The sequence below is a fragment of the Bacillus rossius genome, chromosome 1 (assembly GCF_032445375.1).
Source record: "Bacillus rossius redtenbacheri isolate Brsri chromosome 1, Brsri_v3, whole genome shotgun sequence".
In the NCBI taxonomy this organism is placed as follows: Eukaryota; Metazoa; Arthropoda; class Insecta; order Phasmatodea; family Bacillidae; genus Bacillus; species Bacillus rossius.
This window is the reverse complement of record NC_086330.1, coordinates 155097220-155122156: the sequence shown is the minus strand read 5'-3', so window position 1 is coordinate 155122156 and position 24937 is coordinate 155097220. Positions and strand designations below refer to the sequence as shown.

At 36.2% G+C, this 24937-nt stretch overlaps 2 protein-coding genes across 6 annotated transcripts in view; one reads left to right on the top strand and one right to left on the bottom strand.

Annotated features, from left to right (window-relative positions):
* The window catches only part of LOC134546319 (high affinity copper uptake protein 1-like), a 120200-nt gene extending 109680 nt beyond the window's left edge, over positions 1 to 10520 (bottom strand). Inside the window, exon 1 of one of the 4 annotated variants that reach the window (XM_063389060.1) lies at positions 9926 to 10520. The gene's annotated coding sequence lies outside the window, so the exon portion shown is untranslated. The remainder of the gene's footprint in view (positions 1 to 9925) is intronic. The other 3 variants (XM_063389061.1, XM_063389062.1, XM_063389059.1) reach the window with 3 other exon arrangements.
* LOC134546318 (FK506-binding protein 15-like) overlaps positions 10333 to 24937 on the top strand; it is a 123382-nt gene continuing 108777 nt past the window's right edge. Inside the window, exons 1-5 of one of the 2 annotated variants that reach the window (XM_063389058.1) lie at positions 10333 to 10633; positions 11244 to 11447; positions 20088 to 20232; positions 22625 to 22723; positions 23969 to 24124. In XM_063389058.1, coding sequence (XP_063245128.1) covers positions 10590 to 10633; positions 11244 to 11447; positions 20088 to 20232; positions 22625 to 22723; positions 23969 to 24124 — 648 coding nt within the window. In that variant the 5' untranslated portion in view covers positions 10333 to 10589. The remainder of the gene's footprint in view (positions 10634 to 11243; positions 11448 to 20087; positions 20233 to 22624; positions 22724 to 23968; positions 24125 to 24937) is intronic. The other variant, XM_063389057.1, reaches the window with a different exon arrangement.

Genomic DNA, 24937 nt, shown 5'->3' with positions numbered 1-24937 from the left:
TTTTCAGAAAATTCCTGCATTGAAAGATGGTGCTACAATAGCTGTTTCCCCCCAAAGGCTGGATCACCAGTGAACTCTTTCTACAGTGAATGTAGGCACTACTTCAGTGCCAAGCAATTAAAGAAAGTTACCAAAAAAAGTTTAAATCCCTCGAGTTTTCTCTTATACATATCACCAGAGGCTCTAGAGATGGCTGAAGAGAATAAAATAATCATACTCACATTTCCATCCCATACGATACATCTACTTCAGCTACTAGATGTTAGTGTCGTTGCTTCTTTAAAATCAGATTGGAAAAATGGGATTGACCAATGTATGAGAAAAAATCCAGACAGATCTCCCAGTCGGTATGACTTTCATGATTCATTCAATCCTTCATATTGTTACGGATTATTAAAAGGAAAATAAATAATCCGTCGTGGGAAAACAACTGGGTTCGTAAATGGATAGCCCAATTAAAGATTTTAATACACAGTTTTATTGATTGCCAATATTTACATCACTAACAAATAATCTTATAAAATGCCTAATAATCAATTACACTTAAAAATGTTTACTCCCCAGTCACTCAGTTTTTACACACCGCACACCTCGCTGGGCCGCACCTCTGGCGCAACTCTCAACGTAGCACTCCTCGTGGACCTTCGTCACCGAACTCTCGTCGCACTCTGCCGTCGCACTCTGCCGTCGCACTTCCCTTCATAGAGGTTCCGCTCGACACTTCGCTCGGAACTTCACTCGGGACTCTCGCCGCACCCGCGGCACTCTAGCCGAGAAACTCGCTCGCCCAGGAACTCCACCGCACCCGAGACACTAACGCGCAGACTCTCTCGCCCTGGAACTCCGTCGCACCCGCGGCTATATCGCCCGGACTATCGCACTGGAACTCTGCCGCAACCGCGGCACTATCGTCCGGATAAACTCCCCAACTCCACTCACTCCGAGGCGGCGTCACTTCTAGAAGTCGCAAGCGCGGCTGCGACCAGTCGCGTTATTCCGCGCCGAACCGACGCCAGATATATCTAGAAAGGGGTCGGCAGCTCGTATGGCGGCGCGCAGAACTCCCCAGCTGTCAGGTGTCAGGTTAACGGCGACGCGCGGGGAGCGGAGGGGAGGAGGGGTGAAAGCGGCGACCCTTAAAATCTACCAGACGCGCGCGTCACATCTCACGTTACGGCGGCCACGTGACGTCAGTGGCCGTGCGGGGCCGCCAGCCAGCTCTGCAACTGCGTGCCGCGGCCCTGCTTACGTTTCGTAACAATATGAAAAGAGTTTTACGCCACAAATTATTAAAGCAGGTTTCCGGAAAACAGGGATATTCTCCTTCAACAAAAATTATTATGCTCCTGAGGCCACAGCTCCCTCTGAGGTTTCAAACAGAAGTAATGAAGATGTAGCCCAACATATTTCTGAGGAGTCTCTCTTAACCATTCCTACATGTGAGTCATCCAATTTGCGCACTCCTCGTAGATCACAATCTGCCAAGTCCACACAGTTTCACCAACATGTTCTGATGCTGGTCCATATTGCATCGTGACACCAGTTAATCCAGTCGGCCTACAGAAATCCGCAATAAAAAACAGCGTAGACCTACTAAAGATCGCGTCACTCGCGCAGGGGATAACACTTAATTCATTTCAAAAAATAAATTTTTACGTAGTTTCAGTGCCAATCCAATGACAGTGAAGATCATTCATTGTGTTCTATTTGTGGACATAATTATGCATAATTGTGAAACACAACACAGGTGCTAAGGGGATTCAATGCTGCTTGTCTTCAGTGGTATCACTATGAGTGCGAGGATATTGATGATGAATTTGATGACGATGTTTACATGTGTTCTGAGTGTGTAGATTAACAGATGTAGGGCTACCTATAGGCCTAAACTTAGAATCGTATGGTAAAAATATTACTGTAGACCTGTAATAGTTTATTCGGAACATGTCATTTGTACAATTCTGTTTTTGTGTTGTAGAAATACTACTTTAGACACAAGTTTAACGGAACTGCATTAATTGAATGTTACTGACATTTTTTTTTTTCAGTGTATCACGGAATTAGGATACCACTACCACGGAATAAAGGCACCTACCACGGAATTACGAATACAGGCACTGTTAATTTAAAAAAAAAATATTCTGCTTGAATGAAGTTAAATAAATATTAAGTACAGCATGGATGCCCTGAATACCTATCGAATAAACTTTATATAAAAAATTGTTTCACTTATAGAGTTTCCCAAGAAATTCAGTGAAATTCGTTTGAAAAAACTTATCACTGAATAAGGCAACTTTATGCTACAAAGTAGTTACTAAATAAAATCTAAATGAATTATTATGGGATATCACTTTGAAACGGTGTTTTCCCACACTTTTAACAGCAGCCTACTATAGAGTGATCATCAAACAAAAACTTAAAATAAAATAAAAAACTGTCCGAAAAAAATTAACTATTTAAGTAGGGTGTTTTTTAAGCTTTTCCATAGATGCAACGATGAGACCGATAGGTTTATCGACCCGGAAACCGGCTGGGATTCTCAGCCATCGCCGTGGGTGATGACCATGGCGTGACAAGGACGTACTAGGCGAGATGGTTGCGGTGGTTCACCAATGAAGAGACAAACCAAAGAAAGGCAATTTCCACTAGCGATAATCCTTGACCTGGAAAGGAATCGAACCCGGGATCCTGGTCAGACGTTGTAACCACTGAACCAACATGTCGGACCAAGAGATGTATCATCGACGTAAAAAGTCAAAATGAAGACGAATCCACCAGAAGTTGATTTCTGTAAATCCAATGTTCAGTGTGGGTTACAACACCTTATCTGGGTGTCAAAAGTTATTCAAACAGAGAAGTGTTTTGACAACAAACATTCCTTCTGAAGATAAGTTGCTATGCTGTAGGGAAGATGCTTGCTTCCTAATAACCTCGCCTAGTGACCACGTGCAGTGGCTAGTGTCAATAACTTGTGGTTTCATAAGCACATAACTAAAAACACTTATGAATACATGCTCTTATTTAAGGCCGTGTCCAAATTCAAGTACCTACCCATTAGATGTACTTGAGACCTTCAAAAGGTATTAGCGAGCCGAACAGATTGTTTAGGTTTTTTTTTTTTACCTTCACAGAAATAGATTTTATTGAAAATTATTTGTAACTAAAAGTAGAAATTCTTCAACTCCATTATAGTGCCACACGAATTTATGGTAGACTACCTAGTTAACTTTATAAGTTTACCTTTGTTTCGAAGTTACAATCAGTGAATGTCTGCATGTATTTGTTGAAACGTCCTTATAAACATGTTTAAATATTTATATTTTATTCAATTTTTAATACCATAGAAATATAACATGAAAATTACTTAACGAGTCTTTAAATCACATGAATATTTATCAACCATAACCTACAAAACGTTTTACTTGAATACTTCACTTCCATTTAGGACATTCCTTGTGATGTCACTTCCAGAGACAAGTACGTAACGTACTTTTGGCGAATTCAAACACGGCCTTACTTTCAGTAGGTGATTAATAAAGGACCGCATCGACCTAATGACGGATGACGCTTTGTAATTCAATAAATGGTTCGCAGTTTCGCATGCTGGTAAATACCCTGTCTTCTCAACTATGTGAATAAGCCGCTTTATTTCGGTACTGGTAGAGTAGTGAGTGTTTCACGTCACTAAATTATGGAACTCAAGACTATGGGACCTCGAAGGTCAAAGTGCGAGTGAGCTCCGACCCTCCGAAAGAGGGAGAGGGAAGAAATATCTTCTAAAAAAAACTATAAAAATCGATTGTTTCCATCAACAACAAAAAAGAATTTGTATGTAAACAGCGAGCAAATTGGTTATATCCACCTCCCCCACCCCAAATGAAATTCTGCGTACGCTCCTGCTCCGATCCGAATCACTTGATGAACGTAAGAGTTTTTTTTCTCTCTTCCTCCCCCTCCCCTTAACTTATGAAAAAAATTGGCAATATCTCGGTGAAGGCGGTATGATAATTTTAGTGATGCAGATACTGCGGTCACAAGCCTGAAACAAGCTACACAATAATTGACTCATGTTGAGATTGATAATGTTACAATTCCAAACCCCTTGTTGGTTTACGTAAGTTTTTTTACACAAAAATTCTAATTTTTCATTTTTCATTTTTTTTTTTTTTTTAAATACCCTAACTGAAAAGTTCTCTGTACCAGTCACTGCCAATGTCACAAGAGTCGATGGGATGCAGGGTCGACATCGAACACACGACCCTCGAGAAATGAACCCGCGTAATACGCAGAAAACAAACTCGATTTACTGCTATATAAATTGTACACGCGCGTTAGACGACTAAACGAGATCAATGATGTTTCGATGTAAAACCAAACCAGTGTCTTTTTTTTTTTTGTCGTTATAACGCATGGAAAACAGCATGAAAATTCATCTGCTCAGTTGTCTTCACTTGACACATTTGAAAATTCTTGGCTTACTGTTACTACTGTTATATTTAGATATGAAACGTCGCCTTTTTTTTTTTTCCATGATGATTTATCATGAAATACTTTCCCTTGATGGTCCACAAGAAATAGCCAGCTTCTCCCATCTCCAGGAACGCAACCGGGAAATGTGGATGAAGGGGGAGGATAATCATTTTCGCCTTATCGCCTTTATTGACATTCCTACGCAAGCCGCTCTTACGGCATTTGCCGCTATGGCGTGTCATTGTTCATTCAGTGCCATTATTCGCAACCCTTTATCTTGTATTATGACTCAGCCACCACATGTTTCTAAGCAGGCATCGCCTGCATTCAATAGACAATAGTAAACAATTCCTGGAATACACAGAAAGGCGGGCCGATTGTACCGAGGCTATAGTATGTCCCAGTTAGCCTAAACATTAAAAATACTTGTTCGCTCCCCCCTTCATCAACCATTTCAGTCAATTATATGTTAAAACATTGATCTTGTTCTTAAGCGTTACCAATTGAAAATGATTTGGGAATTTTTCCTATAGCATATCCTGCTGTATTGGAAAATAACATTTTATAGTAAAGAAAGGAATTGGATGTGTGTGATGCAAAGATGTATTATTACCTAAATATATTTGATTTGGAAAATATGTTTGACGTCAAGGAAAAATTGTCTGCATGAGCAATTGTTCCATGTAACGTAGGTATCATATTTTAAAGCAAAAATAAAGTAAGCAGTTAATTGTGTTTACGATTTGAAACTGTATAATTACCAAAATATTTTTGATTTTGAAGATATGTATTATAAAATTTTTTGATAGAAACTAAATACACAAGGAACATTGTCTCCGGGAACATTTATTCTGTGTAACATATCCAATAATATTTTAGAATAAAATATTAAAATAAAATAAGCAGTTGAATGCGTGTGTGATGCTAAACTGTACCATAACCAAAATATATTTGATTTTGAAAATATAAGTTATAAAACTTTGATATAAACTGGATACGCAATAAGGTAAAATTACCAAGGATTTAACCAGGATATATTTGAGTACAATTTGTGCATTTGTAGGTGTGAATAGTCGTTGAAAGTTGTTTTCATGTGTCCTGTTTAGCTCATTGTTCCTTTGGAAAAATAGTTTAAAAAAATTGGTTGTCTGTAAAGTCGGTTTACGGACGATAGTTTAACGTGACAACGTCATAACAAAACATTGATGAAATGATTGCATACTTTTATGAATAAAATTGAATCATTTTATTGAATTATCACTATTTTGTATGGATACAAAGAAGGAGTGAAATGAAATCAACAATTTAATTGATAAATGTACTTTTATTTGCACTCATTAATTCAAATATGTTTATAACTTTAATGAACAGATTATTTTAACTATAATTTTTATACATGTTTGCTATTTAACTTCAAGATCGTCGAGAATGTTTTAGGTACGCTTTTTCGCAATTACACATTTAACGACGAAGTTTGTTCGTCGTGAAATTAAACGTAGAATTTAATAAACATGCCCTTGCAGTTAATACAATATGTATTAGTAAGTTTAAGAAAGAATTTCGGCTTTTATCTCCAACCCAGACGCTCGTGGTGCGCTGGGGCCGAGATTAAAATTCGTCGAGAATATTTTACGTTTTTATGTCTTCCAGTGCTCAAAATGATATGCAATTGTGGCCCCGGGCACGAAATTTTATTTATAATTAATTAATAATAACGCCCCTCGCGATAAACAAAGGAAAATATGTATTTACGAGTGCCTGGTTGCCGCGGAAGCTGCTAGATAGCGCGATTCGTTCGGTTCGCGTCCGTCACCGTAGATGACAGCACCGTAGGGGAATATTATTTCGTTTTTATAATACGATTTTATAACAAATACGCATCCCAAATACACCAAACTTATAATGCGTTACAATATTTTTTTAAAACATTGTGCAAAAGATCCCGGGTGTAATTTGAATTATTATGTGTAACTGTAAAACACCATTGTTCGTACAAAACCGTATTTGAAAATTCAACATTACTTTTAAATAACCGTACCGATTGTGCTGAAAATCGGTGGTCGATCGTTAAATTACATAATATTAATAATTCTTTAGACAAAATGGAAATAAAGGCTGTTATTGGAATTCTTTATTTTGCAGGACTATTGCGAAGCAATCAGCAAATTTGATAAGAATATAGGGGTCAGATGGAAATGGTGTTGATAGATTTTGTCTGGTGATGAACTATAATTGCTTTAAATTTATACTTCTTTGCATCAGATTTGCATCTGAGAATACAGAATGCTTGCCCTAGCTGCTATATGACAAGTGACATGTTTTCACATATGTAATTTGTTGACAATTCCCAGAAATGCTACTCTTTGGGAGAAAATGAAACCATTGGCAAAAAAAAATTAATTCATAGGTAGTTGTGGATTTAGACAACACATACCTTCAAACTAAACAAATATATAATTTTAATTTATGCCTTGGTTGAAGCTAATACATACTATTCTAAAAAACTAGGGTATGTAAAGGCAAACAGCCCAAAGGACCTTACTGCATAAGCAACAAACTAGTAGATGTTGTGAAAAGTATTGTAAAGTCACTTTACAATAGTGAAAGAAAAATTTCTTTTGATATCTGTCAAAAACAAAAAAGACAAGCCTAAAAAAATATTTGTTTAAGAATTGTGACGAATATTTTTGTTTGGAGCAATCTGCCATTATTTGTAAATTATGCTATAATAACTATCAGTCTACCAATGTTGGCAGTAAAAATGAAAACTGACTTTGTGTTGCTATCAAATATAAAATAAGTAACCACTTTTAAAATAATCTCAGTAAGGACGTGAAAAGTAAATTAGATACTTCTAGGCTGGAAAGGCTTTTAATGGGCTGGAGAAAAAGTTGATAGGTATTTTTTTTTTTTATGAAGTTGAAATTTTTATGTTACAATCATATCAATAACCAGTTAATTTTTAAGAAACACTTTAAATGTGAAATTTATTAATTTTTACTAATTTTTATATGTATTGTATTATTTTTGCCTTTTTAAATAAAAACTTTATAAACCACAAAGCAAAAAGTTTTAACAATAGATGTTAAATATAACACTTAAATATTTTAATAACTAAAACTGTGTTAACAATATAAGGCACATGAAATAAACTTTTTTATTCATCAGATACATTGCGCCCTTAGGTGTTATAACCTGTATTGCGCCTGACGGAGGAATAATTCACTGGCTCACTTACAGGGAGTGGTCTCCTGAATTATTTTGCTTCTAATCCTGCATAAATATTATCAGTATTTAGAAAATCATCACCCTCCTTAAAAATAGGCCACACCTCATACCCTGCCCTAACCATGAAATTAATTCTTGTAAAGTTTGTGTATGTGAGTTAGGCTCTTATAAAAAAATTAAATGTAAAAAAAGTGTTGCTACAACAGACAATTATGGTCATATTTGAATTCCATATAAAATAAAGAATGTTACATGGAGTTCTACTGGTTGCCTCAATAAATAACTTACATACATACTGTACATCTAAGCATCAAATTTAAAAAAGGAAAAACAAGTAGGTACTAATCAAAAATTAATCTGTAAAAGAGTTGTAGATGTTCCAAGTACAGTGAGATAAGAATGAATACACAGGAACATTTAATGAGAACACCTGCAAGTAAGCTACTCACTCTACAGCCGGCCAGCGCATTCACAGCTACACCGTGCCTCTTGTACCGTATGTTGCCTACTTGCAGTCCCACCACACATTCCTATACCTCACCTCCGTTGTGAAACCTCTGTAGTCAATGTGAGTTATGAATTTCTATACTTAAAGACAACGGAGAAAACAAAAGCGACTTATATATTTATATATTTGCTTGTATGTTGTATACTGCCCTTAAGTTTCCCTATTTGCTTGCAATAAGCAGAAAACTTGAAAAAAATATACAGAAAGTTTTCCATAAAACACAGTTTTAACATTTATGTTTATCAACCCCATTGCACAGTCACGATTTTACAAGCAAAAGTGAAGGGGGGGGGGGGGCTGGTGCCCCTGCCCCACTGGCAACTATGCACATGATATTAACTTCTTTTTTTCAGTTGTCCATTAGAAAAAAACTATAAACTTTACTACACTGAACAAATATTTTGACACAACACTGTGTTGTTTACTTTAATTTAAAAAAAAACTATATTTTAAGAAGCTCTTCAAAATTATGAATACTGCATATTGCTGAATGTTCCATGAATAGTACTGGATGAATCAATTTCGTGGAATCAAATACTGATACATGTATGTTCTGTACAAAGACTTCAAGTCTGTATGTTGAAAACTAAAATATTGAAAACTGTTTTGAATTTTACAATGGAACCAAACAGCTCAATGATAAAACATCATGATAATATATTTTAAGAACCTGAAAATTCAATAGTTGTGGGAAAATGTTTACTTAGCCATAATTTAAAAAAAAAATTATTAAATCAAACAATGTCCTCACTGCCAAAATAAAATTTCATTAATGTGTGTAAAGTACTTTGTAAAATATTCAGAATGAAAATTAGTAACAAGTATCCTAAATAGTACTGATAAAAAATTGTATTATTACTGTATGCATAAAAGAAATAAGATCATAATATTGTAGACAAATATTTAACAGTGTTATAAAACACACACATTTATCATCAGTAATGTATTTAGAAGGGGTGCATAGTTCCCACTTCCACCCCCCCCCCCCCCCCAAAACCACTTGATCTAAATATACACTACCTAAAATTATATACAGTATGATACAATGCTATTGTGTACAATAAGTAAAAATAATAAAATAGGTCATATTGGTTTCAATTTTTAATAAAATTCAAGGAGTAGGTACTGCACAAATTTTACATTTACAACATAATTTCTTTCATGAGACTCCCTCATAAGCATAGACCTGGGGAGGAGGAGAAAGGGGGTGGCAGGGGAGGTAGTGGGGCAGTGGGATCCCAGGGGTCCCCCCCCCCCCCCCCAGAAACATAAATCCCTCTCTGACGGGGGCGGGAGAAGGGAGCCGCTACCTCTTGCGCTTCAAAATTATAACTGTTTTAATAGGAATGATAAAAATTATCATCACCTCCCCCCCCTAAGGACAGGAAATCCTACAGATTTACACCCATGATTATGGCATTATCTGTGGTACCATTTAGATCTTTTGTATTTCTGGTTGCTGAGCTACAAGGAAATCTGTCCCAAAAACACAACTCTAGGATATTAAATTATATGTACAATAGTTCGATTTATTTATTGAATTACAAATTTTTTTTTTTATAAATTGTTAAATTTTTATAAAAATAAAAACCACGTCTGATAACATATAATAAATGTCCATTTGCCTATACAACAAATTAAATACAAACAGAAAATAGTATTAAAGTGTAGGCAACAGGAAATATGATTATGATGTAACATGTTTAATGAAATGTATCTTACCTCCCAAACAGAAGGTTGTTAAAAAGTGGCCAGCTGACACGTTCTGGTGATTATACGAATGCTGACAACGCTTTGATAACGAGATGCACTTGCCCACTGCCACACTCAGAAGTCTTTAATTTAATGTAGTTCACTCTTGTGTTCAGGAGTGTGAACGTGACAGCGTGAAGAGAAATTTTTCTTCTTCCCTGATTGTTTTTGTAATCTAGCAGAAGCTAACTTGCGCGAGTGCTAGGCTTACCAACTTCGTAACTCTATGTACCATTTGTCGCCGCCACGCCAGATTCTGGTCCTGTCCAGAGCCACCAATAGATATGTCAATAAATAAATTTACTATTGAATAATTATTTTCCATATAAAACTAAATACGCTATAGTTTATAACGTTAAAAAATTATTACCACCATTATAAGAAGAGTGTGTGTGATTACATAAAAATGTAACGTACTTTTGAAGTATTTTATTTACAAGAAATTAAAAGAATTTGTGTTGTAAGATATTTCTTGTTAGTGTGTTGATAGCAACTCTAGACTACCTGTCAGCTGATTAGTTACTTTTGTAAATAGAGTTTTGAAATGTGTGGCTGCGATAATGTTGTGATTTAATTGTTTTAGTAAGTAGATATGACCTTTGTATGAGGAAGTTTAAGTGCAACTGAGAACAAAATGTTAAGTGCTGATGACGAAGATGACTTTTCTTCTGCGTCAAGGTGACTCATTACTGCAGTTAATCGCGATACTGATATTGCACGCGGTCGACATTGAAAAATAATTATAGTCGATAGATACGGTTGTGGTAAATTAATTTTTATGTAGGGAAGAAATCAATCAAGGCTATTTAATTAGTTTAGTCAATTAACCTGAATTTTTCCTTATGCCCTCATAATGTCTTATTGAATTTTTTATTTCATATTACCTCATGCACGACTTGAAATAGTTTAAATTACTACTAAGGAAGGAATATTCCCTGATATAGTACTATTTTATCCGACTCCTTCATTATTGTGATTGCTAACACATCACGCTTGTATGGCGAAGAGCGTGAGTTTGAACTTAATTGCTGGCATACCCAAGGGGTTCTGAGCCCACTGTAATTTTGGAGGAGACTTTGTGCATAGCCATGTGACATAAAACCATATAAAATATAAAAATCCTCTATTATTTAACTTATTAATTATTTATATTGAGTCTATATTAATTTTATTTCTTCTCTAGTAAAGTGTAATTTGGGACAGTCAGGTTTTTATTTACTATTTAAGTTTTCTCAGATGTCTTGTTGTATATGCATGTCATAAACTGTCATACTGTGGAATGTTACAGTTCCAAACTGGCGTCTCTGTTCGGGTTGAGCAGAGAAACGGAAAAGGGAAACACCACCCTGACATACACGGCTCCCAAGCAGCCCAGGAAAGAGGATAAAAATGCCCAACAAGATCAGCAAGCCAATCAGAGTGCAGGGAAATCTGCAGTGAAGCCAGCAAAACTGAACATAATAGTAGTGAAACCTGTCCACACATATAAACTGTAAGAACCTCTAAAGTAGTTCACAGTTTTTTTTATTCAATTTAATGTTGCAGAGTTGCAGTAAGTATGAATAGATAAACTTTGGTAAATTTGGTTTTTTTCCTTAAAGGGCCATGTGGGTTAAAAATTAAATCTTAAGGTGTTGATATTTTATACTAAGTTCCATAAAAATGGTCTGGTTGTGTGACAGGTTGGTTAGACACTTTTATCAACGTCTCCTTTTTATGAACAGTTAATATGTCTGGGAATTGGGAGTATTTTAATATTGGAGAAGGGCCATTTGGTTCCTAGAAGGTTATTCTCACATGATCCTCTTACCTTGCTAGCAAACAACCTAACCACCACTTCTCTGAGTATTGGCATGTAACAGCACCAATAATGTCATTGATGTCCAAATCTTTAACAGTGTCCACCGATTAAACTATTTTTATACTTGATTCTTCTGAAAAAGAGTAGTTTTTAACCAGGATCCTAGTTTAATTTCGTGGAATGTAACAGTGAAACTTTTGTATGCCCTTTATTGTTTTCCTGTTTCAAGTCTGTTCTTCAAGAAACTTTATGTTTACTATATTGTCATTAGCCCAGTCATACAGTTGGGGAGGAGTCATTATCTGTTCATTATAGACCATTCACAAACTGGCCAATGCAGCTAATATTTTTGTAATTACTCCAACACAGTCACATGCATTTTTTTCCATGTTACTATGCAAAGAAGTTCCATTTTGCCTTTATGCCCAAATCTTTCTCATGATTACATAGATTTAGATAGTCTGATTAATTTTTTGACTGGGATGCTGCTACATCTGAAAAATAAATATGAGATTTTTCAATGTTTATGAACAGTTCCCGTTAAAGAAAATCAGTCAAAAGCCATTGAAATAAATGGACAGCAACTGTATCATGCACCACACAGACTGAAATAATAATTGCACTTAGGTGCTCCAACTTTTTTTTTTACCTCATCGACATAGTACATGTCATGGATGAATTGTTGCTTGTGCATTGTTCCAGTGGAAGCCCTGAGCAGCATCTTGTAATACAAATGAATAATTTTCTGCAAAATTGCAAAGAACAATGCATTGGTTTTCAGGAAGGGTTTATTTCAAATGTTGTACGTAGGAAAACTGTTGAACAGCAATGAAAGAGTACGTAACTTAAGTTTTGGCAAACTCTGGGTGTAGATTTTGTAACAGTTTCCAGGACACATTTGTTATCAATTTACATCCACTGTTCGAAAGTTACATTTTCAATACTATTTAACTCAAAGGATTCTTCAAACTTGGTCTTCAAAAAATTACTTTCTGGGCAAGCAACACAATCACAGAAATAACATTTAGCAGTTGGGGTTTTGAAAATTATAGTTTTGTTTTACATCTTTATATGTTTTCATCAGGAGTTCGCCATTTGCCAATTCAGGTAGTTTCCTCTGCGTCATCATTGATGTGTGGTCCATATGCACATAGTGTGTGTCCCACTGAACCCAGGAAGAACACAATGCTTAGGGAAGCTCACAACATTTTGTGAATCCAATTTTTTGTTCACGGAAATGCTCCTTAAAGTATACAGAATTAAGAACTTCTGAACATGTATATGTTCACCATCTACTTTACAGAAACATTCATTTCTTACCAGGCTTTGGATGACTCATCTCATCATTTTGATAGGATTCTTTAACTAAAGCTAGGTACTGTTGTTGAGTCTAATATTTATCCAGGCCTTGGATATGGGGATGACATTACACTTTTTTCAATGAATAGTTTGTTTTTTTTTTCTTGCTATAATGTTTGAGACTCCAAAGTCAATTTAATTTTTCTAAAGTCCAACTTTTTTGAAGTGTTCTTAAAATCTGCATTTTAACACTTCTATCTGTAGTAGCATTAAACTTTTCTTTTAATTGTTTAATTATTTCACTGTCATAATCTTTTACAGTCAAGGCTACGTGGAGTTTAGTTAAATACTTTGGTACGAAAAGCTTCGGTCACTTTTTTAAATTTCTTTTGGATATGTTTTCTCACATAAAAATTTTTTTAACAGGAGTTTCTTCTATAACATTCAGACTTCTATTCAGAGCATCAATTTGCCTCTAATTTCTCTGGAATTGGCAATGTATTTTGAACTACTCCCTCAGAAACATAAAAAAACTAAAAAAAAAACTTGTGGTTCAGAGTTATCTAAATGGTTAAAATCTCTGGAGGTTTTAGAACAACTTTATGGCACCTGTCATATATTGTCACCTTTATGTAAACTAGAATCACAACTCAAAATGTTTGCATTTACACATGTGACATAATAAACCTTATCTTCAGAAACTAAGGCTTTATTAAGCACAAAACATGACTTAGATTGTTACATGAATTAATACATAGATTTGAATAAGAGGTAATATTGAAGGTTAAACAATGTTCATGCAAAGAGGTTGCTAAGAGGTTGCTAAGAGGTTAAAACCAATATCACCACATTCGCCCCCTCTACATTTAAGGACATAGTCCTTGAGATATTCAGAAGGTCTAGTGGTGCGGGAAGATCTCCGGAGTGGAGGTTGAGGTCTGGGTGGAGTCCGAATTGGGTTCACTTGAGGTAGGTCTTGATCATTCATGTTCTTCGCAGGTGAATCTTCTGGAGTGAGGTTCAGCTGGGTGTCTTCAGATGCTTCAGTGTGTTGATTAGGATCATCAGCGAGGTTTGGAAAATTCACGTCTTCTAAGTTAGATTCATTGTTGACAATATCCCCTGCAGGAGCGAGATGCCTGAGGTTGACTGTTGTCTCCTTACCATCTGGAAGTTGAACCAGAGCATAGTCAGGGTTCGCCTCAAGCAGAGTTACTTCTTGCACCAGGGGGTCATATTTACTCTGACGGACGTGATTCTTCATTAGAATTTTCCCTGGTGTAGTAAGCCACGAAGGAAGAGTAACTCCAGAACTGGCCCTTCTCTTATGGTAGAACATACGTTCGTGGGGTGTAGCGTTAGTAGCAGTACAGAGCAGTGTGCGGATGGAGTGCAACGCTTCAGGTAACACCTTCTCCCACTGCGTTATCACGAGTCCCTTCGTTTTCAGCACCAGCGATACCGTTCTCCATATTATCCCATTGTAACGTTCTACTTGGCCATTTCCACACGGATTGTATGGTGTAGTACGACTAGTAGCAACTCCATTGGAATGTAGGAATGATTGAAGTTCTCTGGATAAAGGATGTGCCTCTGTCTGTGTGAATGTATGAAGGATATCCGAAGAGTGTAAAGATCTGATTTAGTGCTTGAATGACGGTTGTGGAGGATAGGTCGTTGCAAGGGATGGCAAAAGGGAACCTGGAGTACTCGTCGACTACCGTTAACAGATATTTCCGAGGAGTGTTGGATGGTAATGGTCCCTTAAAATCAACGCTGAGCCGTTCGAAGGGTGCGGTGGCCTTGATGAGGGTGCTCCGCTTGTTGTGAAAGCGAGGTTTGATTTCGGAGCATGTTCTGCAGGAAGACGTGACTCGGCGTATCTCGTCGATGGAGTAGGGAAGGTTCTGATTCTTCACCCAGTGAGCCATCCGGGTGATCCCTGGGTGACACAAAGCCTTGTGGTAGTGGACAAGTCTGTCGAAAGTATGGAGCGAGCCGCAAGTCCTAGAGAGAGCGTCAGCCGCCACGTTCTCCTTCCCCGGTCTGTAGATGATGTCATAGTTGTAAGGAGCAAGTTCTAACCGCCATCTTGTAAATTTTTCGTTCTTGATTTTACCAGGATGCCGAATGTTAAACATGTAAGAAATAGACTTCTGGTCGGTTATAAGTTGAAACTTTCTTCCTATCAAGTAATGCCTCCACTTCCGAAGGGCTTCAATGATCGCATAAGCTTCCTTCTCGACAGCTGAATGGTGTTGTTCGCTCTTAGTGAGGGTTCTCGAGAAGAAGGCTACTGGTCTCTTGTTTTGAGTCAAAGTGGCGGCGATGGCGGCGTCAGAGGCATCTGTTTCGACGCAGAATGGGATGTCTTCCTCTACGTTAACGACGAAGGATTTAACTATGCAGTTCCGTAAATTGTTGAAGTCTTGGATTAGTTCAGGGGCCATAGGAAATACTTTACAGTTCACTAATCTACGTATTTTATCTGAAAATTTTGGAATCCATTTAGAATAATAAGCGAACATCCCTAGTGCTCGTTGCAAGGATGCTTTGTTTCTAGGGATAGGGAAATCAATCAGTGGCTTAAGTCTGTCGGGATCTGGTTTGAGTATATTGTTTTCGATGAGATAACCGAGGAGCTTAAGAGACTTCAAATTGAAATGGGATTTTTCTTGATTAATGGTTAAATTATATTTCTTGCAGACGTCTAAAAATTTTCGTAGATTGGAGTCGTGTTCAGATTGGTCTTTTCCGCTCACCGTCACATCGTCCAAGTAGATGTCAACTCCTTGTAGTCTTTCTTTGGTCTTGATCTCGTCCATCTTCCTCTGAAACGCAGACACTCCATTGGTGACGCCCATTGGTATACGTTTGAATTGCCAGAGTTTTCCTGCTGCCTCGAAGGCGGTGTACGGCCTGTCTTCAACCCTTATTGGTATTTGATAATATGCGCTCTTGAGATCTATTGTGCTGTGGATATTATATTTAGCTACATCGAAAACTATTTTCTCTATGGAAGGGATTGGGTAAGCGTCTAACATCGTGTATCGGTTTATAGTCTGAGAATAGTCGACGACCATACGTTTTCGATGTGTTCCACTCACGACTAGTACCTGCGCCCTCCAGGGTGAGTTGCTTTCTTCAATGACACCGTCAGAGAGAAGTTTTTCTATGTGGGATTGAATGTATTTTTCGTCTTCGTTTGAGTGTCGTCTGGACTTGATCGCGATAGGTCTATAATTTGGTGTTAAGTGTTCGAAGAGGGTGGCCGGACTGACTTTGGCACATACTAAGCTACTGATTTGCAGTTCAGGTTTATTACCACCAAAAACTATCGACAGAGTGGAATGCTGCTTAAAGATATCGTGCCCTAATATAACATCTGCGCAACAGTTGTTTAGAACGTTAAGCTTTGTTTTTCTGTATATATTGTCCGAGATTTGTAAATCTACGGAACAATAAGCTTTTATAGGCATGGCCAAAGAGGACGATGCCATAGCTACTTCAGATGACGTAGGATATTGTTTTAATTTATGTTTGGAGACAAAACCATCATTTATGTAACTCTCTGAACTCCCCATGTCTATTAGCCCTTCAGCTGGAAAACCATTTACTTTCAGTTTGACAATGGTTTTGGAAAGGCTAGTTGGAGAAGCAGCTGATGTTTTGGAAGATGTTGGTTTGGTCTTACGATTACGATTAGATTGGTTAGTAGGGAAAACCAGAGACTTAGCAGGAAGGCAAGCAACAGTTGAGAAGTCATCTGTGTCTTGAGGAGAGTCAGGTAAGGCGGCAGTACGATCTTTGGGCTTAATTGACCTACAGACTTTTGCATAATGGCCTTTCTTACCACAGAGTTTGCACGTAGCTTCTCGCGCTGGACAGGAAGAACGAGGATGACGAGGGAACCCACAGAAGAAACATTTCTGACTACTGCTGGCTGCGGTTACAGGAGAATTTGGTTGCTGAACCGGCTCAGTTGAGGCTAAAGGTGTCTGGCTAGGAATATAGGATTCAGAAATTATATGAGCTGATTCTAATGATCGTGCTTTTGCAAATGCTTCATCCAGGCTAAGAGTTGCGTTTTCTAACAAACGTTGTCGGATACTGTTCGATGAGAGACCTTTTATAAATGCATCTCTAATGTATTCATCCCTATAAGCTGCTGCTTTAACATCTTTGAACTCGCAGTCAGAGCTAAGGAGACGCAAAGATTGTAAGAATTGATTTACACTTTCATCAGGTTGCTGGTGTCGGCTCATTAGTTTATGCCTTGAAAATATTTCATTCTTAGGTTTAATAAAGAGTGAATCTAGCTTTTCGATTGCAGACGCATAAGAAGTACATTCGCTAATAAGTTCGTATATACTGTGACTCACGTGATTGTAGAGTAGTAACAGCTTATCAGCTTCAGAAGCCTTGATTGAAGCTGTGAAGACTTCGAATGTTTTCTTCCAGTGATTCCATTGTGAGGAGCTTTTCCCAGTTGTGTGATCTGCTTCAAATCTCTCGGGCTTGAAATACTTGTCCATTGTTTGTATTAAATGTTTCTTGATAGAATGTGCTTAATAAATTGACATAATAAACCTTATCTTCAGAAACTAAGGCTTTACTAAGCACAAAACATGACTTAGATTGTTACATGAATTAATACATAGATTTGAATAAGAGGTAATATTGAAGGTTAAACAATGTTCATGCAAAGAGGTTGCTAAGAGGTTGCTAAGAGGTTAAAACCAATATCACCACAACATGTTAAGTTTTTCTCATAATAATTATGACCAGGTTTCCTAAATGTATTACTACAATAAACCAACAAATGTTTTGAAGTATCAGATTCATTTATGTTGTGTTAAAATCATATAGTATTACATCATGTAGGCCTACTATTAAAATGGTTAATAGCTAAAAATCAGAATAATATAAATAATCAAAATTAATAAATATGAGCAATATAATTATATGGCCTTTTACTAATTAACTAGCCTTGAAATTTAAATAACAGTACTTTAGGACTGAATATAGAGTAAATTATTCAAAATTAAAGTCAAAATTTTTGTTAATTGACACATTTATTTCACTTCTACTAAATAATAATATTATAAAATTCACATAAATATAAAACAACTCCCAAGTTCACTGACACCTAGGTCATTCACTAATAGGAAACTGAGCTGAAGTTGAAACAGAGTGGGGATAAGCCATACACACTTGCAGTAACATGCATAAACAAGTCTGAACAAGCTCGGTTTGTAAGTGCATGGTAATAAAAAACATTTATAAGGCAACACCCTTTTTTTCTCTTTTGTTTGACCATATAATATGTTTATGTATATAATTGGATTTACAACTCAGAACTTACTGTAATTTCCATGTAAAAACACCAAATTTACAATCCAGTATTTCTTGAAAATAACCTCTTTTGTTTTACTGTAACTCCTGATCCCATTGAGACCCCAGTCTAAAATTTTCAGGATTTCTTTTATATAGGCCTAATATCTCAAAAAACATATTAATTGATGAATTTTCATTACAAAAAAATGCAATGAGATTAAAATAGTTATGAAAATATTTTCTTTATTTGTATAATAATTATGGAGAATGATTCTTGTAAGTTTTATAAATATCTAAAATAGTCAGGTACAAAATTATAAATTTTTGGTTGGTTTGACATGGAATGACACATTTAGATCATTGTTTTCCAAATTTTGTTTCATATTTTAAATTAGCTGTTCATAAATAATAATCTTGTGATAGTAATAGTGAAAGATTTCATTCCTATTTAGTGCCTACTGTGGAAAATACCATAAATTTTGTTTGTTTGTACAAAACATTTCGATTGACACTGCAGAGCTACAGTATTTACTTTTCTTACATTTCCATCTCAAACTATTAATGAACATAATTTACATACTTGTTTATTATACTTATAAAATAATATATTGAACCTTTTATAAGAAAGAATAATAGCTACTGTTGAATATTTACTATTTTTAAAACTGGCTTTAACTATTTGGTTTGAAAATCAAAAATTTCTTGCATTCATATATTTGGGTGAAGGAGACATGTATGTGCCATTGTGTCATCTCCTTAAATAATGCCCCTGCCTTGCAGTAAGGAATTCAGTGTGAATAGATGTGGTAGTAGGTTTGGTTTTGATTGGGTTTTACATCGGGGAGATACGCACAGAGGCCCCATAGTGAAGGAACCCCAAAATTATAGTGGGGGTTTAAACTACTTGGGATATAAACTCTGATCTCAATAATTTGAGCCTCATTGTGTTGTCTGGATCTAACTCAGCACTCTCGTTCCATGAGCGCGGCGTGTGAGCGTGTGACCCTGTGTGGTAGAGAAAGTGGAAATGTTCTCAGAAAGTTGGAGAACCAACAGGGTCATGAAGAGGAAAGTGCAGAAGATTGGTGTGGGAAAAGGCGTGGGGGGGGGGGGGGGGGGGGGGGGAGTAAGTTTTGTGAAATGTTTTAATTTTTCGATTTACCCTGACAGAACAAAAATTACAAGTCTGTTGGTAATATTAATCATTGGAAACCTCACAAGTTGTGCAATACGTACAGGTAATGTTTATAGTTATGACCACAGTAATGTATACAGTCTTTAGATTTTATTTAATTGTGTGGTTTGAAAAGTTTTATTATAAATAATAGAGTGGGGACTCAATAATTGTTTGCCCAGAGCCCTTAGTAATTCTTGATGACCTTGAAAACCATATCTACTTTGTTTAAAATATATTTATTGTGACAACTACATTTACACTGTATTTGTCCTATCCAGGTTCGATTCTCGCTAAGTACAAAGCTCAGATGTTTTGCATGTGAGAAATGTAATGGATGTTGCTGTCAGCTGGGGAGTTTTCTCTGGGTACTCCTATTTCCCCCACCCATTCTTTCCATCAATGCTCCATCCTCATCACCTCTCATCGTCTCTATTAACCCCGATGTCAGCGAGACACAAAGGCCCAAGATAATTTATTAACTCTGTACGTATGGTTACAAGGTTGGTGATGATGTGCAGGGAAGGTATCAGCTACACCCCACAAGGCAAACTGGGAGCAGCTGTGCTGGGGAACTTGGAACTGCGAGTCTTCCAGCTGTTGCTGTACAAGGGACAGCAACAACACGTCACCAGCGCCAGAGTCACCTCCAAGTTTCAGTTCACGGTGAGCGAGATAGTTGTTGTAGAGAAATGAAAACTCGTTGTTGGCCGTGCTGTGGCGATTTTAATATTGACTGAAAAAACACTAATACAATCCATAGACCATACAGTAAAGAAGCGCAGCGATAAATAAACAGTGCAGCCAACTACACAAAACTAAAATTCTTACTGGATTACAAATATGTAATATATTCCAACAGTTGTCAACACATTGTAGGAATAACTTGTAGTACCTACCTGATTTTCTGATTGTATTCATTTTCAGGCTAGCCTGTATGATACCAGTTTGAAATAATAATATTGCGTAGACAAAGTGTGTTTTCCAACAACTGAAACCTTTCATGGGATTATATACTCATGTTAACTGCTGGGTATGCATTCAGTACTTGTGGATTAGGTAATTCAGTAAATTATGGGAGACATGTTTTTTTTTTTTTTGTTTTTTGCTTAAATGCCCATAAGTAGGGGTGTGAAATTATGGTTTTATAATTTAGCCACTTTCGTTTCCAAAATCAACAATATCGGTGTTTTGTGTTTTTATAGGAATTTGCAGCAGAAAATAAGGATAAAAATATACGTACTATTAAATTTGTAACCATGTACACTGTAATGCTATCGGAAACACTTTAAACTGTTTTAAATGGACTATTAACTTTATGACTAGTCAATAAATTTACATAGTTTCACCACTATACGCATTAAATCTCTTTTAAAAACAATTTCTCAAGTGGTATATTTGCAGAGATAAACGCCTGTGTAGTTTTAATGATAAACTTTTCTGTCTTCTCTCATTTTTTTGGCAACAGTAGTCACTTCTTCCATCGTGGCTAAACGTTTGCTGCTGACACCAGCTGCACTTCCTAACCTAACTTTAACGTGGTGTTTACTGTTGACGTTTTACAACAGTGTCGCGCCTTTCGTGGTCAACTCTACAATTGCACCACTTGCAAATAAGATCTTGTTAGAAGCATATAAACCCTCACATTTAAATTATTTTGCTCGGGACTCGGCAGTAGGCTTTAATTTCGGCATTGTTTTGAAGCAGCAACGTAAAGCCTAGTTGACACGATGATAGTAAAGCCCGATAGTTACTACCGCGACAGCTACTATCGCCGTACTATCACACTACTTTCACCGTGTAAACTGCACGATAGTTACTCTCGCGCTGTCACGATAGCACTATCGTGATATCAAGTCGAGCTAGATAGTTGGTAGTAACTTTCATGACAGTACTTGCAACTGTCGCAGCACTTTCGTAGTGTAAACGGATTGAAATCACTATCGTGATAGTGTGAGTGCATGTGTTCCTAGTACTTAAAGCAATAGTCAAATTTATTATAGGTTATTTTGATTTGGACAATGTCTCGATTTGAGATTGCTAGTTTCCTCGAGAAATACCAACAACACCCTTGTTTGTGGGATAAAAAACAAACATTCTTTCATCAATTCGAAGGAAATTTACATAACTTTTGGGGTCTTCAAATGCTAATTCTTTTATAAGCATGTTTGAAATGCCCAACTCGTTTCTTCGTGCCAACCAATGTCTTATCCACTGTTTTTTCGTCTTTTTTTTAACGGAAATAGCTATCACAACTACTAAAACCTGGGCCACACAACGCACCAGGTCTGACATTTTCCCAACTATCGCATAATATCTTAATGCCAGTGTAAACAGACACTGTCGTGACAGCAACTATCGCACACTGTCGTGACAGCTGCTGTCATGACAGCGACTATCATCGTGTCAACTAGGCTTAACGTGTGTACGTGACAAAGGACTGCCAGTATTTACGCGTAGCCAACGTTACCAAGCCAAAATTGTAATAAAAATACCAGTATCTATAAGTGCTGGTAAAATAAAATTACAATGAAATTGTGTTACATTTTGAAGAAACTAAACGTATATTAACTCGCGCGAAATTAGTTGGAAATTGACTTAATATTTAACTTTTTGAAATTAGTTTTAAGTCGCGTTCATGAAGTTATGTGTTCTCGTATGTTGGCGATTCTGCTAAAACAAAGCGAACGTTAGAACGGAATAATATTTATGTTGTTACCTCAGTGAATGTGATATTTAACCATTTATCAATGTTAAAAATGCTAAGAAATTAGTGCATTCATAAAAATAAAAGAATGTATATATGTATAGTATTTTACAACGTCAAAACATGTTCACCGATATAGCTGATTTACGATGTATATTGTTTTTCAGATTTAGTTGTTTAAAAAACGTATTTTCGTTTTATGTCGTTTTTAAGTCCAATTATCGCGTTATTTCGCGTTTTTTCGCGTAAAAATGGTTACATCATTTTTTCACACCACTACCCATAAGCATCCAAAAATATAGATCCCAAAATTAGTAAATCAGCCTTATTGGTTTTATTTTGCACTTTCAGGTCCAACCAAATAACTACGGCACATTCTATGATGATCAATCTCAAAATTGGTCCATCATGTTCGAAGGAGCAGATCATGCTGTGGAGTTTGCCAGAGAGGTGAATTAATGTAGAGTACCTACTGTATTTCATGAACTGTTCAGTATTCGTAGATAATCTTTGGCTTGGTGCTTGTTATCTTTGCATTCAAATATGGCATCAAAACATTTTTACTTGTACCAATATGTACACACACCATTTACTTGTAAAAGAACTTACAAATTTAAAAGTATATATTATTAAGAAGTACTTCAGCTGGCCAAAATTAACTGTGTAAGTAATTTTTTCTGGTTATATACAGTAAATTATATATGTAGTAACAATTAAGGAAATTTACCATACTACATTTTTGCAGTAATCTAAATAAAAAAGTTAAAGTAAAATCTTATGTGCATGATCTACCTTTAAGCTGGTACATTAACAGCTTTTGCTTAAAAAAAATTAAATAATTGGTGCTTTCATAATTCTTCACAATTTCATACAGAAAGTATATGTTTATTCTCCATCTATTCACAGAGACAAGGCTGGAATGGTAGCTTCATGTAGCTGGTAAAAAGCCCTATGTGTTATGTTATTGTTTGTGGCATTGAAGACCATTTTAAAAGACTGCTTGTTTTATGTGTAATAAAAACCTTTTATGTTCATATATTATGTCAAATGTTGCTGTTATTTTGGAGCTAAGACAAGTCTCTTTGCCTAGTGGCTACCACTTCAAAGTGGACTCATGGTTTTTTTTTTGTACTAAATTTTTTTTGTCTTTTATGTACTAGATTGTCTACAGGTCATGAAAGTCATGAAAATAACCCAAAATATATAGTTATGATCCTGGAAGTAATGAAATTTTAATTTTCAGCAGTCTGTTGCCAACTTTTATTTTGTTTTTTGACACTTGATTTCAGTTTATAGTCACAAATTAAATGAAAATACTTAATTGGAAACTTTCCACTTTAATAATTTGGAAATTGTCCCTTAAATTTTTTTTGTTTTCTAACATAAATATCAAAATGTTCCTTGGAATAGTATATCAATTTCAAATTGTGTTAGTTTGCTTATTTTATTTTAAAAATTACCTTGTTATATAAGAAAGATGTAGAAAATGTTAAATGACGATAAAAGTTTTTGAAAAAGTCCTGAGATTGGTTATTTGTAGGCATCTGTTTCTGAATATAAAATATTTTTTTTATAATTTTTTTCCTGTCCATTTCTGTGTATAAAATATTTCTCTTAATCATTTTTACTTCCTGTTTCCATCCATGGCTGCACAGTGGTACTGTACTGTGTGGGCCTCCACGGACTGGGTTGCAGGTGGGTCTTGCGAGAGCCACCAGCCAGAGTGCGGAGGAGCAGCAGGGTCCGTGCGCACAGGATCTGCTGGCTGGGGCGGGGGCCAAGGTGAACCTCGGGGACTCGCTGGAGATACAGTACATTGCCAGACAACTGACCGGCCATCAACTGGGCAAGGTACCCATTGTCGACCCTTGCAAACAGTGTGTTGGACTCTGGTTTTTAATTTCTAATTAGTAGCCGGTTGCCCTGCCAGAGAAGGACAGACCTGATGTTCTGGCCAACCTGAAGAATGCATTATATGGGTATGAAGAATTGAAAGTGAGCACTAGTTAGAAATATTTTGGCGGATGTTAATAAAATTTTGTACAGAGTTTAATTAAGTCATTTTAGTTTCCTGTTTTAGATATTGTACGTTTTCCCCTTGCTTTAAATGAGATATTTGATTTTTAATTAACATAGTGTAAGGCATTTTGATAAATAATTCTGAGATTATAATCATGCATATATATATATACACACACACACACAAACTTATTTTGTACCAAGAGGAATTTTCACTGTCACAAGTACAATAATTCTAATATTAAAAAAATATGATACATACGTGCCAAAACATGTTCACAGAAGCATATAATTTACTTGCATTATTATCTGTGATAGTTTCTACTTGGTTGTCATTATGTTTATACAACCATATTTTAATTTTAGATAAACATTGAACTATTCTAGTAGTCAATAACACTATGACCACAGAGCAACACTTGACGTTTAAGTATTTAATTTCTATTAGAGCATGATAAATATGCTGCATTTCTCTTGGACAAATTGTTTATTATGACCATAAATTTTTTACATTATTTTATATTGGAAACCAATTCTGTGAAGTAATTTTATGTACCATGAAGTATTTAATGTTTTATGTGACTAGTTTATGCTTTGCTGTATCAGTTTGGACCTTCCAGAACACTGCATGTAAGAAATTAAGGA